Genomic DNA, 12799 nt, shown 5'->3' with positions numbered 1-12799 from the left:
TTCTGGAACAATGGACTAGCTTCTCCTCATTCTACCATGAGCCACTAATAGCGTCAAAGGAATCAATCACTTCCAATCACCAAAATGATGGGGTTGAAATGGAGAACCTCTTTGAAGTCCTCATCAAGTGGGATGATTAAAACAGGGGATCCTGCCTGGCTGGCATGGCTCAGTAGTTGAGCGTCAACCTAGGATCCACAAGAACGAGGTTCAATTCCCAATCAGGGTACATGCCTGGGTTTCGGGCTGGATCCCCAGCAGGGGGGCATGCATCATCATTGATGATTCTCTCTCTTTCTCCCATTTCCTTCCTCTCTCTGAAATCAATAAAAATATATTTAAAAAAAAAGAAACCCCAGCAGATCCTCACTACTATTTGGGGTTTGAATGTGACATCCTGAAATCATTTTCCTTCATTGTTAAAAATTTTATTGCAGTAGTAACTGCTATCTTCACATGAAACTTATTTTTTAAAGCCTTATTCTCTGATCGTTTGAATTTTTATATAGCAAAATAAATCTGAAAAGCATAAAAATACATTTTAAATACTTTTAAAAAGAAATCATTACATCACTTTTTTCACACAATGGGATAAAACTTAGGATGTTTTGGGTTAGTTGGTTGAGTTTTAGAATAAATTCCATCAAACAAAAACAAGATAGGCTGTACCTTTCTTAAGCTGGATATTCAGCCTCTTGCCTATTTTTTTGGTATTATAACCACTGCTTACACTTGTACCAAATACACTTTGTGGTGCTGGGGCTGGAGCTGCTGGTGGCTTTCCAGAGGGCTGTGTGCTCTGAGGTAGTCGTGGGTGCAAGTCCATCTGCTCGGCCTGGTGGATCAGTCTGGGCACTCTCTGTGGTGCCTGAAGCCCTGCACTGTTCACACTCCTGTTATCAATATAATGGCTCTCAGGGCTAAAGCGGCCTGAATAGTAATTGTTCTTCTCACTTTGGGAGAGTTGTTCATACTGCTCTTTATTTGCTGCAGGAACCACATGGAACCAAATGATGGGTGTGCGCATGGCTTGACGAAACATATGCTGTGCTCTGGATTTGAGAACGAATGGAAAATTAGCAAATTAAGACTGGCAGACTAGAAGATATTATGAGCTTAATTAAATATACTAATTAAGCAATAAGAAATGATACACTTTGTTGAAACTGAAAAACAAAATTCTGATATCCCATTTATCAATCAAGTTTGCAAGCTCTGATAGAAGCATAGCTGTTTTTCCAAATATAAATTTCTCATTCTCTAAATAAAAGTGACAAAATTATCACAACTACAGGTAAAATACTATGCTCTGAACTGTAAATCATTAAATTATAGTTTTAAGTACAATGGAGATACTATAATTTCAATATTAATAGAAATTAAATACAAGCTCCTCTCTATAACATTATCCAATACCACTTTTAATAAAAATTATAAAATATTTCCTTATGGGGTACAATTTGAGTTTTTAAAGAAATATACTTAGAAATATACTTACAAAACAATAGAAAGCACATTATGTATCAGCAAAATTAATTCAAATCTGTATGTGCAAAAATCCCAAGAACACCAATGCAGCCTCAATGACTCAGAACGTAAGGAGTTGCTGGCCTCGTGCTACTCCTTGACCAAACTGGGAACTGCTCCATCTCATGATGATTGCCCAGTCCTTATGATTTCTGCTCAGTCTTGCCTTGTTTTATAAGAACCAGACAACTTTATCTTTTTAATTAAATAAGGACACCTGAATCAGGATAAAGAAAATCTGAGCAAACTACACACTGTGGTTCAAAGAAGCTTTGTCTGCTTATTTGTCCTGAGAGACATTATGTGAGACAAAGTTGGAAATGTGAGTTACAGTATAATACAAACTGGTACCCTGGTGAATTTCCCAAAAAGGGAGAAAATAGCAAAATTGTAAAGCCTAAATTGGGCCCATATATTTTAAGCAGCACTCTACCAGTCCAGTCAGAGGGCATTTTAAAATACAGTCTCATGGTAGTAATTAGCTAGTTTAATTAAATACTTAAAAGCTACATAAATTAGAAAATACTCCTCTCCAGTAAAAGACAGAGATCCCAGACTTGCTACAGAAAGTATTTCAAGGGACCGCACTCCACCATGCCTAAAGCATGGAAGCACAGCGTGCCACCAGCACACACTTACTGTTCAAATCTTCTATTTCGAAGATCACCATCATTAATCCTGACAATGCAATCGTTCTCATGAAAAAGGTTTTCTTGTTCAGCTTTACCACCTTTCTCCAGTCGTTTTACTAATAACCCTAGGGTTCTGGAACATTAAGAATGCAAATCATTACACATGTAATATTTCGACTGTGTACAATGTCCCACTGCTTTAATGCTGGTACTACAAAGACTTCCTAATAAAGGGGTATATTAAATTGCTACTTATACAGTAACACCACAGAAAAATTAAAACAGTACAAATGATGTGTAGAAAGGAATTCTTTCAAAAAATATAACAAATCATTTCTGGTTTGTCAGTATTGTGTTTCTGAAACAAACTGTACACTTCTATGCTTAAAAATGCTGCAAACAGAGCTCGCCCGATGGCCCAGCGTATGCTGCAATGTGCAGCATGGATGGGCATGTATTTGTGGATAGGTCTGGCAGTTTTCTTCTGGTTTTTGCCAGCTGGTACGCTGCTGATGGCAACCTCCATCTTACCATGAGAGTAACGAAGGAGGAAAGACCACCTCAGCACATTGTACATTTGAGAAGCAAAACAGGAAAGATTTAAAAATAAAAGGTTCCATTCTTGCCATCTGAATTTGATAGTGCCTAATATTCTGAATTTCAAAACTTATTAGATCTCCCTAAAGTAAGTAATTTGTTGCCATTATTCCCATTTGAAGAAAACCAGTAACCGGTTCAAATAATGCCACACACTCATCTCTTCAATGTGCACTCAAACTTGAGGTTGAAAGAAAAGCCTGAATGAACTTTTAGAGACCAATATGGAGGGGAGAAAACTAAAAATTACTAGTTACATGGTCTAGAACACTATTTCACTGACAAGGAAGGGCATTATTCATTCCACAGTAAAAACAGCAAAAACTTTATATGATCACAGTACAAGGAATAGGAATCGTTACCTAGTTCTAATGCTGTGATTTATTTGACATTTGGCATAAATTCTATATCATAATCATGTTGAAATTTTTATGAACGAATTTTTGGCTTGTCCAAAGTTTGTATTTTCTTTCATAATCCTAACATTTAGAGAAAAAAGATGCCCTAGAAATACAATTTATAATTCTGCATAAATTAAAGCTGAAGACACCATCAGTTCCAATAGCCTATATGTATTTTCTAATAGCATACAATTTGCATTAGCCTATATATCTTTCCAGTAGACATATACCCAAGTAGTTTATTCTTTTACAGTAAGTGTTGTTATCTGTTCTGTGGCCATTTATCTCACTGCTCTGTTATTGTTACTGATAGACACACCTTATCTCTACTAAGGCATTGTACACTCCTGGAAGATGGAGAAGATGGGCTTCAACAATATATGCTCAAGCTCTTAGCTAGTAGTAAGGTCTTGATAAGTGACAAGGGAATGAATGAGTGATTGAGTGTAGCTGAGGCAAACAAGTCTCATATTTCTAATTAGCTTTTTGCAAAACAGAATACAAGTGAAATGAAACTGAGACTCATCCTTTTTTTCATGAAGGTGTCATTTATACAAAATATATAATTGAACTGACATAAACTGAATTGCAGCAAAGGTCCTTTTTCACTTATTTTGCCGTTTAATCTTGTTTCTTTAATGAATATTTAGTCATCATTTAACTTCATTCTAATTTTTAGTATTAAGTATAGTAAAGAGGCACTGTGTTTTACTAGGGGCAAGTCTACCAACTTGCAAAAATAATAAAAGGAGATAATATTTAAATTGTCTATTGTAATTTTACCATTTGAGGATTAGTATCTACTAGTGTAAGAGTCTAAAAATCTAGTCATTGATGAAAATAATATTATGTAAGTAATTTTTAGTTACTACCATATATTGGAACTAAATCAATATAAAAATTCTCTGAGCTCAAGGTAAGAAAGTATACAGATATAGCTGCATAAGCAACTTAACTGTTTGAGTCTGTATTTGGAAGAAAGAGATTTCATAATAAGCGACACCAATGATGAAGTTATTGTTAAAATGCCATCATGCCCACAATCTACCTCCCTATGCTTCTCTACTGTTTAAGTTGTTTCTATGTGCAGTTGAACAGTGTTCCATCAGAAGAATCAAATTAAGATATATCTATGATTCTATTGAATGGGACAAAATAATTTGAGAAATCAAATTAAATCACACTACTGATAATAGTGGAACAAGTAAAAGACATCTGGCCACTTTACCATCAAAGGAAAAGGTGACTCAGTGACTCACAGGCCATCACGATATAACCACAAACGTGGTGCCACACCTGTTGCTATAAGCTGCCTCTATAGACCAAGACCACTTTAAAAAACAAAACAAAAAAACACAGCCCTGGCCAGGTGGCTCAGGTCCTATACACCAAAAGGTTTGGGTTTGATTCCCACTCAGAACACATACCTAGGTTGCAGGTTCAATCCCCGGTCAGGGAGTGTGCAGGAGGCAACTGATCGATGTCTCTCTCTCTCTCTCTCTCTCTCTCTCTCTCTCTCTCTCTCCTTTCCCCTCTCTCTAAGTATCAATAAAAACATATCTTCGGGTCAGGATTAAAAAAATCCCACATAGTTCCTGCAGTAAAAATACATGCTACCAAGAGTTGCTCAGTTAGTTTTTAATTGGTGAAATCATAGTTACATTTCTGCAGCCTAAAGTGAGTAATAATTATGTTTTTATATATTCTAAAATAGTTTTCGTATTCTAAAAGAGTCCACAGAATATTTTTAGAGAAATATATACAGCCTACGTTTAATAGAAATTACTTAGCAGTTAACTGATAATTTAAATTTATAGATTTATCCCTGGTAGCATTAACTCAGTATTTATGACAGTTTAAAATAATGTAACTTGGAAATCTGTAATTTAACTCTACATTTTTCAGATGAAGAGGTCTATGGATTTATATTCATCTAGATAATCCTTTTTCTTTTTAAATTTACTTTTTCTTTCTGGGAAGGCACTCTAGATGATAATCCACAGTAAAAAAAGCATGGCATACTTCACTTATTGAATGGCTTGTCTTTCGGAATAAGCCCTCATATGTGGCCAAATGCATCAATCATCATCACATACAGTAAAAAAAAAAAAAAAAAATACTACAAAGCATAAATAAATAAACTACCACACTTACATAAAATATAACTGGAGTTTATTAAATGAGGCTTTAGAATTCAACGCTGTTAAAATAATCATGAAAATCTCACAATCCTATTTCTCAGCACTAGAGACAAGAGAACAGATGAGGTGTGTGTGTGTTGGGGGGGACCGAAGAGAAAGAATTTCACCCTGAGTGACAAGGCAAGTGATCAGGAAATGAACAAACAGACTAAATTAAGAAGTTAGTAGCCTACTGATTTCTAAGTACTTGACCACACTATCAGAATCATTCTCTCAAAAAGAATGGATTAATTTAAAAGTTAAGGAGTACAATCTGCAAAATTATCTCATTTGCTTCACTAGGTGAAAATGATTACAAAAGGATGGAAATGAACTATCAAAAAAACTTCACAAGAAAATTAAACATAACAGACTGAGAATGAAAAGTACCCTCTGAAGGGAAATCAATGGGAAGCAGTAACAGATGCTTCCAGCTTTCTGGAAAATGTGTATTTGCAAGCAGATATATTTCTATACCTCCCACATTCAATTTAAAGGCATCTTAAATAGTATATATAATTAAAGACAATTAAGGTATATATTTTGCAAATTCATCCAGTAACTAGAACTTGATCTGAAGTCATAAAGAACTGACTACCTCTGGTGCTGTGGTTCCTGTAACATTTTTAGTAGAGAAAATAACTGAAGCTAATGAACTTCAGAACACTTTGGCATGTCCATGTGCTGGAATAAAGAACAGTTTTTCACTTTGGCAATTACCAGAATTCCTTATTAGGAACAGCCATTTTCTATCAGAAGAAACAATCTTGAAAAAAAATGAGAGACAGGAGAGGGAAAAGAGGAGCTGGGAGAATTCTGCTTGGGGGAAACAGTCCAGGAACAGAACCAACAACACCCAGACGAGCTGTGCTGATAGACACAGGAAAAAAGATGTGGTGTGCAGGTTACTGTGCACAGCAAATTTATGAAGATGTGTCCACAGGGTTTCGGGGAATGTGAAACACAACTTCCTTGACCTCCCGTATGAATCTAATGTAAACCTGATTCATAAGCTTTTTTGAGTAAATAAATATTTTTTCTTGTAAATCTGAAACATCCCAAAACGTACTCCTCTTCTGTTTGCTATACCTTTTTCAAAATTGGGAGTGAGGGTGGAGGGAGGCTACTATATCCACCATCTACAAATCTCACTTCTAAATAACTTTCTTTAAAAAAGTGCAAATACACGTTTATTTTAAGCCTTTCCTCGTGGCTTTTGAATGTTTCTTACAAAACATAAAAATTTCCAAAATAGGAAAAAAAGGATAGAGTGACAGAAAGCAAGCCATTGGAATACTGCATCTTTGCACATAATTTTGGATGCATAATTAGAAATTTAACTGCTTAGATTATATTAAGGATTGCACCACTACATTTTTACAAGGTTCATTAGCCAAATTATACACTTACTTAAAACAAACTCAGTCACACACATTAACATTTTTAATTCTAAGTATAAATTACAACCAATGATTAAACTGAAAATAAGTAAAGGATGTTTTATTGACATCTAAATTGGCTGAGCAAGTCTGAGTTTTGCTTTGATAATGCAAATTCCCACAACTGCCACCCAGCTGTATGGAAATGATCACAATTCATCTTAATAAAACCAACACAGTATAAACACCACAACTGTAGTGAAGTCAGAGTAGGAATGGACAGAACACATCCCATCAACAGACCCTCTGACCTCACCGAGTGCGAAACACGAGGGTCGGCAGCTACCCACAGTGGTCCCCTAAGAGCCACAGCCACTGTCTTAGCCGACACAGAAAGGAGCTCAAAGGAATTCCAAGTTAAAATAGTATCTTGATTTCTTTTAAATTTTAATAAATGAGATAAAATTGATCCAAGAAAAGAGTAAATAAAAATAGAGAATTTCTTCAGATTAAGGCAGAAATGACAGGTATCATACTACTACATTTAAAGAAGTAAGATTTATCTAAATGTAAAATGCAATTTTTCTCTCAAAAACAAATTCATTTATTATGGTCCTTTATTGGAACAAACAAGTCTGGAGCTGAGAATGTACAATTAAAAACTTTCAGACAAAAAGCAACAGATGCAATATATAAAGTTAAATTGTTTCTTTACTAAAGTAAGTAAATTAAAATTGAGTGCTCAAAGTTCAAAAGCCTATTTTTTCTTTTGAAGGTCATTCAATTTTAAAACTGGTTTATATGTTACAGTGAACTGAAACATATAAACCTCAAATAAAGCTTTCTTTAACACCTGAGGTAGAACCATAAAATTTGAGATCCTCAAATTTATAACAGTAAAACCTCAAATCAGATTCATGATAGAAGAGAAAAGTGATCATTTTCTGCTATTATATACACTAATCAGCACCTACCTAGAAAATGAGACCACAAAGCAATAAGGAGGGAATTTTAAGACACATACTACAAGATAAAAGGAAGATAAAAATCATTCTTTTTCTTTTTAAATTAAATTTACTGGGCTGAAAACGGTTAATAAGATTATATAGGGTTCAAGTGTACAGGTAATGTATCATAGAATATATGATATATATGTGAAATATATGGTGACGTAAGATTTGACGTTGGGTAGTGGGCACACAAATATATCATTCTCATTGGCTTCCACTGCCAAGTACCATGCTAAATGCATTTTATAATTACATGTATTCTCTTATTTAAACCATACAAAGTCATAGGAGTGTCTCATCCCTCAGGTGTGAAGACTGAGGATAAGTGAAGCTAATTTACCAGATCACTCTTACTAAAACGACAGAACCAGGTACCATCCAAAGGTATCCCTGGCGTCACAACCCTTCTGCCAGTAACACGGAAACTTAGCATGTGATCAAGTCAGGAACTGATTGACACAGAGAAGTAATACATTTCTAACTAAAAATTCTGAAAAGAAAATGAACATTTTGTTTTTGATGTGCTATAAATTATAAAGTACAGGTTAGGTGAGCTAAAAGTTATAACTAAGAATAATTATGACCATGTTAATCTTAGGAGGGGAAGCCAAGCTCAGATTTTGATTAAATTAAGTAAATGAGTATGGGCTTCTCAAGACCTTCCAAAGATATTTGCTAACTACTTTTGTAGACAGGCTAGTTAAATACTTTATAAAAACTTTAGTTTTTACTTGAGAGGGAAATTATTCAATATGTGCATCTGATGCAGAAAACAAATTTTATATTTCAATCATTTCCTATATTAATCTGGTAACATGAATATATATTTTCCGATAAGTTCTCTTTTATTTCAACTTCATTTATTTTTGGTTAATCCCCACCCCAGGATATTTTTTCCATTGAGTTTTAGAGAGAAAGGAAGGGAGGCAGGGAGAGGAAGAGAGGGGAAGCGGGGGAGAGACAGAAAGAGAGACACTGATGTGAAAGAAACACATCGATTGGTTGCCTCCAGAATGTGCCCCAACCAGGCTGGAGATTCAACCTGCAACCCAGGTGTGTGCCCTTGACTGGGAATTGAACCTGAGATCCTTTGGTGTTCAAGCCATTGTTCTAACTACTGAGAAACACCAGCCAAGGCTCGACTCAAATCTTGAACATTATAAAATATTCTTTTAGGAATGTGACTTGTTTGGTTAGGATGGTGGAATTTATAAACACCTAAATATAAGACTTTATATATATAGTAATGTAAGAAATACAATCAAGAGAGAAAAGTCATGAAAAATATATTTAATACAGAAATTTAAAAAGTTTGATGTTGATCCTTCATCTAATACTCTAAATATTAAAGATAAATGGTTGAAAAAAATCATTTGGGATAAAAGTAAAAATTAACCAGACAAAATCAAATGATGTACATTTGCAAAAAGAAGCTGAAAAATAATTAATAAGATGTTTACCAGCACGACTGGGTAGGTAGCTGGAAACACAGATACAGACACACGCACACAGACAAGTACACGCGCACGCACACATACACCCTCTTACCAAGGGCTGTTTTCCTATTTAAAGACTTTAGATTTTTTCCTCAAGTCTCATGATTTGTAATCAGATATTACGAAGAAGAGTGCTGTGAGTATATGTTACTAATCAGAGAATGTTAAAAAAAGTTCTTTCTATTTCCTTTCCTCTTGGGAATTCTTTAGAATTAGGGGTATGTTGGTGGGAGATAATATATAATTACAATAAAGAGATGTTCTTATCAACCAGTAAGTGAATATAAAGTTATGGACTCTTGCCTCCCCGCCCCCCCCCCCCCAATAATGTGAATTAAAAAAAGAAGAAATTTTAGATACGAAAAGTACTAGAATGTAAACTCCAAGAGGCAGGCATTTTTATTTGCTTGGTTCTCTAAAGTAGGGCTGGTAAATTGCAGCCCATCAGCCAAAATTTGTCCTACCACCATTTTTGTAGATGAAACTTTATTGGAACAAAGCCACACTCATTTGGTGATATATTGCCTAAGGCTGCTTTCATGCTACTTGCAACAGAAACTCGGTGGGGTCCACACTGCCAAAAATATTGTATACCTGACACTTTACAAAGAGTGTACCAATCCCTGATATAGAGTATGCCTAGATCAAGAATGGTGTCTGGGAGAGTCTAGATCTTTTTAAAACTTGCTTAATAAAATAAACAAATAAAACGCATAATTACTATTTGCACAAGGAAAAGTACTGTGAAAGAAAACTCCAAGGGCAACAGGTTTAAGTCTAAAGAAGAATGCAAATAAATGGGAAATGTCCATTATAGAAAAGACCTAGAGAAGCTGACTGTACTTTAAGAATAATGGGCCTTAGCCATACTTGTTTTCATAGGGGAAAAGATTTAGAATATCTATTATAAGTTAGACTGTGGAGTACAGGTAGAAAAATAATAGTTACTTAAAAATAATACAATCATATTTCTTGTAAAACTTCAATAATTTCTTATTTACTGCATTCAGTCTCATGGCCAGTCATAAAGTGCTTTCTAACAACTGGAATACATCCAGTGCTATATTCCAATACAGTGGCTCAAATCAATGACTCACTTAAACAATCAGGCACATTTTTATGTAGCATCTTCCCTTCATATATTCTCTTCCTGGAAAGAACATCACCACTAGCATAATTCCTGTATTTCTTTCAAAGCTTCACTAAGGGTTTGCATAGCATCCAACATTCAGTAGTCCTACTTCCTCTGAATCCCTGCTGCAAAGGGGCAAAGAGTTCTTTTGACACACAGCATGGATCTTTTTATATACATGCTTCTCAATTTGACTATAAGTCCCTTAAAACTAAATATAAAATCTTATAATTTCATAAGCCCAGCCCGTATTTCATTATACTATTTTATATCTTGCTTTTTAAATAGTTAGCATTATAATACATCATAATCATATTTTCTATGTGATTAGAAAGCCTCAGAAAAACTCTTAACTATCAAGCCAGGCCATGCCCTTACTGCTTTATTTCTAATATAGCAATGCAATAGCTAATATGGATACTCATAGGTTCATTCATTCCTTTACTGAGCAATACCTATGGGTCCAGTCAGAAGTATAAAAAATATATTAAAACATGGATTTCCTGCCATAGGAAATTACAATTGTTTACTTTCTGAAAGCAATAATAGTTGTGATTTAAATAAGGATGTTATGTTTGACATTTAAATCAGGATGAAATGAAATTATATGTATGAAGTGAAAATTGATTTCTCGGTAATAAAACTGAATAAAGAAGTTCTGGATGCATACAGGTCAGTTAACTATTTTTGAGTAACATACAAGGTGATGACTAAAGAGAAACTGCGTCAAGGGGAAGATAACACTGCCTCTTCTGTACATCTATAGGGTGTCCCCAAAAATTGTATACACACTTTACCAACTGATAACTTACTTAATTTTCACTCCTTTTCAGGTTTAACTGATTTGAAATAATGGGTAAAGCCAGACTATGCTTTGAACAAAGAAAACTTATACTAAAGTGCCACTAGAATTTTTCCTATGGGGATACAGAAAAGATAAAGTTCACAGTACAGAACAGCCACACACTGAGAGCACACAAACACTGAAGGAAATGGTTCTTGAGGTTTGCAATTCCACTGCTTCACGTTATCAGCAGGGCCTGGACCAGAACAGTCATCAGTTTGAAAGCAGGCATTAACAAAAAGTATTATTCATTTCTGTAGATTCGTGTAAATTTTGAAAATGAACTTTATGTTAATAAACACTGACTTTATAATTATTCAAAGTGCATATACAATTCTGGGGGACACCCTGTGTTTGTCTCCATTTCTGGGGATATGAAGCAGTGGTTTGGGGATGAGCAACCATATGCCAATTGTCACTGATACCCCATTCAAAGACCATCACCCAACCTACTCTAGAAAACAGCCTTTTTAAATAGGCCCAGTAAGATCTTTATTTACAAAATAACTTCATTATACCTCAGCCATAATTATATCTAAGGGGCTTTAAAATTTCTCTAATAGTGACTTCACATTTTTCCTATTTTCCTAATTATATTTGATATTTGAGATGTTCTGCATTGTGCTGTTTTCTTTATGATACATAATTCCCACCTGCATTCCTTAAACTTGTGGACTTTGAAATCTAAACCAGAAAGCAACACTGACATATGTGTCACTTTCATAAAACTATAGGCAGACCTTAGAGATACTGCGGGGTCAGTTACAACCAAGGCAATAAAGCAAATATCACATAAATTTTTTAATTTCCCAGTGCATATAAAAGTTATGTTTACACTGTACTGTAGTCTAGTAAGTGTGCAATAGCATTTATGTCTTAAAATGTACATGCCTTAATTAAAAAATATTTTTTATTGTTAAAAATGCTAACATTTACCTCAGCCTTCAGAGAGTCATAATCTTTTTGTGGGTGGAGGGTCTTACCTTCAATTTGTAAGAAACACAATAACCACAAAGCTCAATAAAGTGAAGTGCAACAAAACCAGGTATAGTAAGTCCTCACTTAACAACATCAATATGTTCTTGGAAATGCGGGTAAAAGCGAAGTATAACGAAATCAATTTTACCACAGGCTGATTTAAATGTGTTAAGTTCCCACCACATCTCATCAACATTGTAACAAAACAAGGTTGAACAAAACAATGTTATACAAGGACCTGCTGTATGCCTGTAATTATTCAGTGTTATTCAATTAGTTGTATCGCCAAAATTAAGATGGCCCAAGTAGAATTGGAGTTTTGTAAAAGGGAAGTTATTCTTGGAAATTTCACCTTACATCCTATGAATATGCATTTTTGCATATTCCCACTAGATATATGTGTGATTTCTTTACAAGTTCCACTCAATTTCTTCCTTTCTGCTACACTGAATTGCCTAATTTACCCTTACAGCCACCATGGAGTTGATGAGGTTAACTTTATAAGCTTTTATTACATTTATAATCATCTTCTCCCACAAGCCAGCTTCAGTTATGTAATTCAGACAATACTTTATCAGCTCACAGAGTATTATATAACTATATCAACATTTATCACATAATCA

General features: G+C 34.6%; 1 protein-coding gene across 11 annotated transcripts in view; it reads right to left on the bottom strand.

Moving 5' to 3' along the window:
• PARD3 (par-3 family cell polarity regulator) overlaps nt 1–12799 on the bottom strand; it is a 725159-nt gene that overhangs the window by 324627 nt on the left and 387733 nt on the right. For all 11 annotated transcript variants that reach the window (XR_013998161.1, XM_081128409.1, XM_081128408.1 and 8 more), the window contains exons 8-9: nt 2167–2292; nt 670–1052 (exon numbers count right to left, since the gene is read on the bottom strand). Coding sequence is in view for 10 of the 11 variants with exons in the window: in XM_081128409.1 (XP_080984535.1) it covers nt 670–1052; nt 2167–2292 (509 nt within the window). In the remaining variant the exon portion in view is untranslated. The remainder of the gene's footprint in view (nt 1–669; nt 1053–2166; nt 2293–12799) is intronic.

This window comes from Miniopterus schreibersii, assembly GCF_964146895.1.
Source record: "Miniopterus schreibersii genome assembly, chromosome: 1".
In the NCBI taxonomy this organism is placed as follows: Eukaryota; Metazoa; Chordata; class Mammalia; order Chiroptera; family Miniopteridae; genus Miniopterus; species Miniopterus schreibersii.
This window is presented reverse-complemented; position numbering and strand designations above follow the sequence as displayed.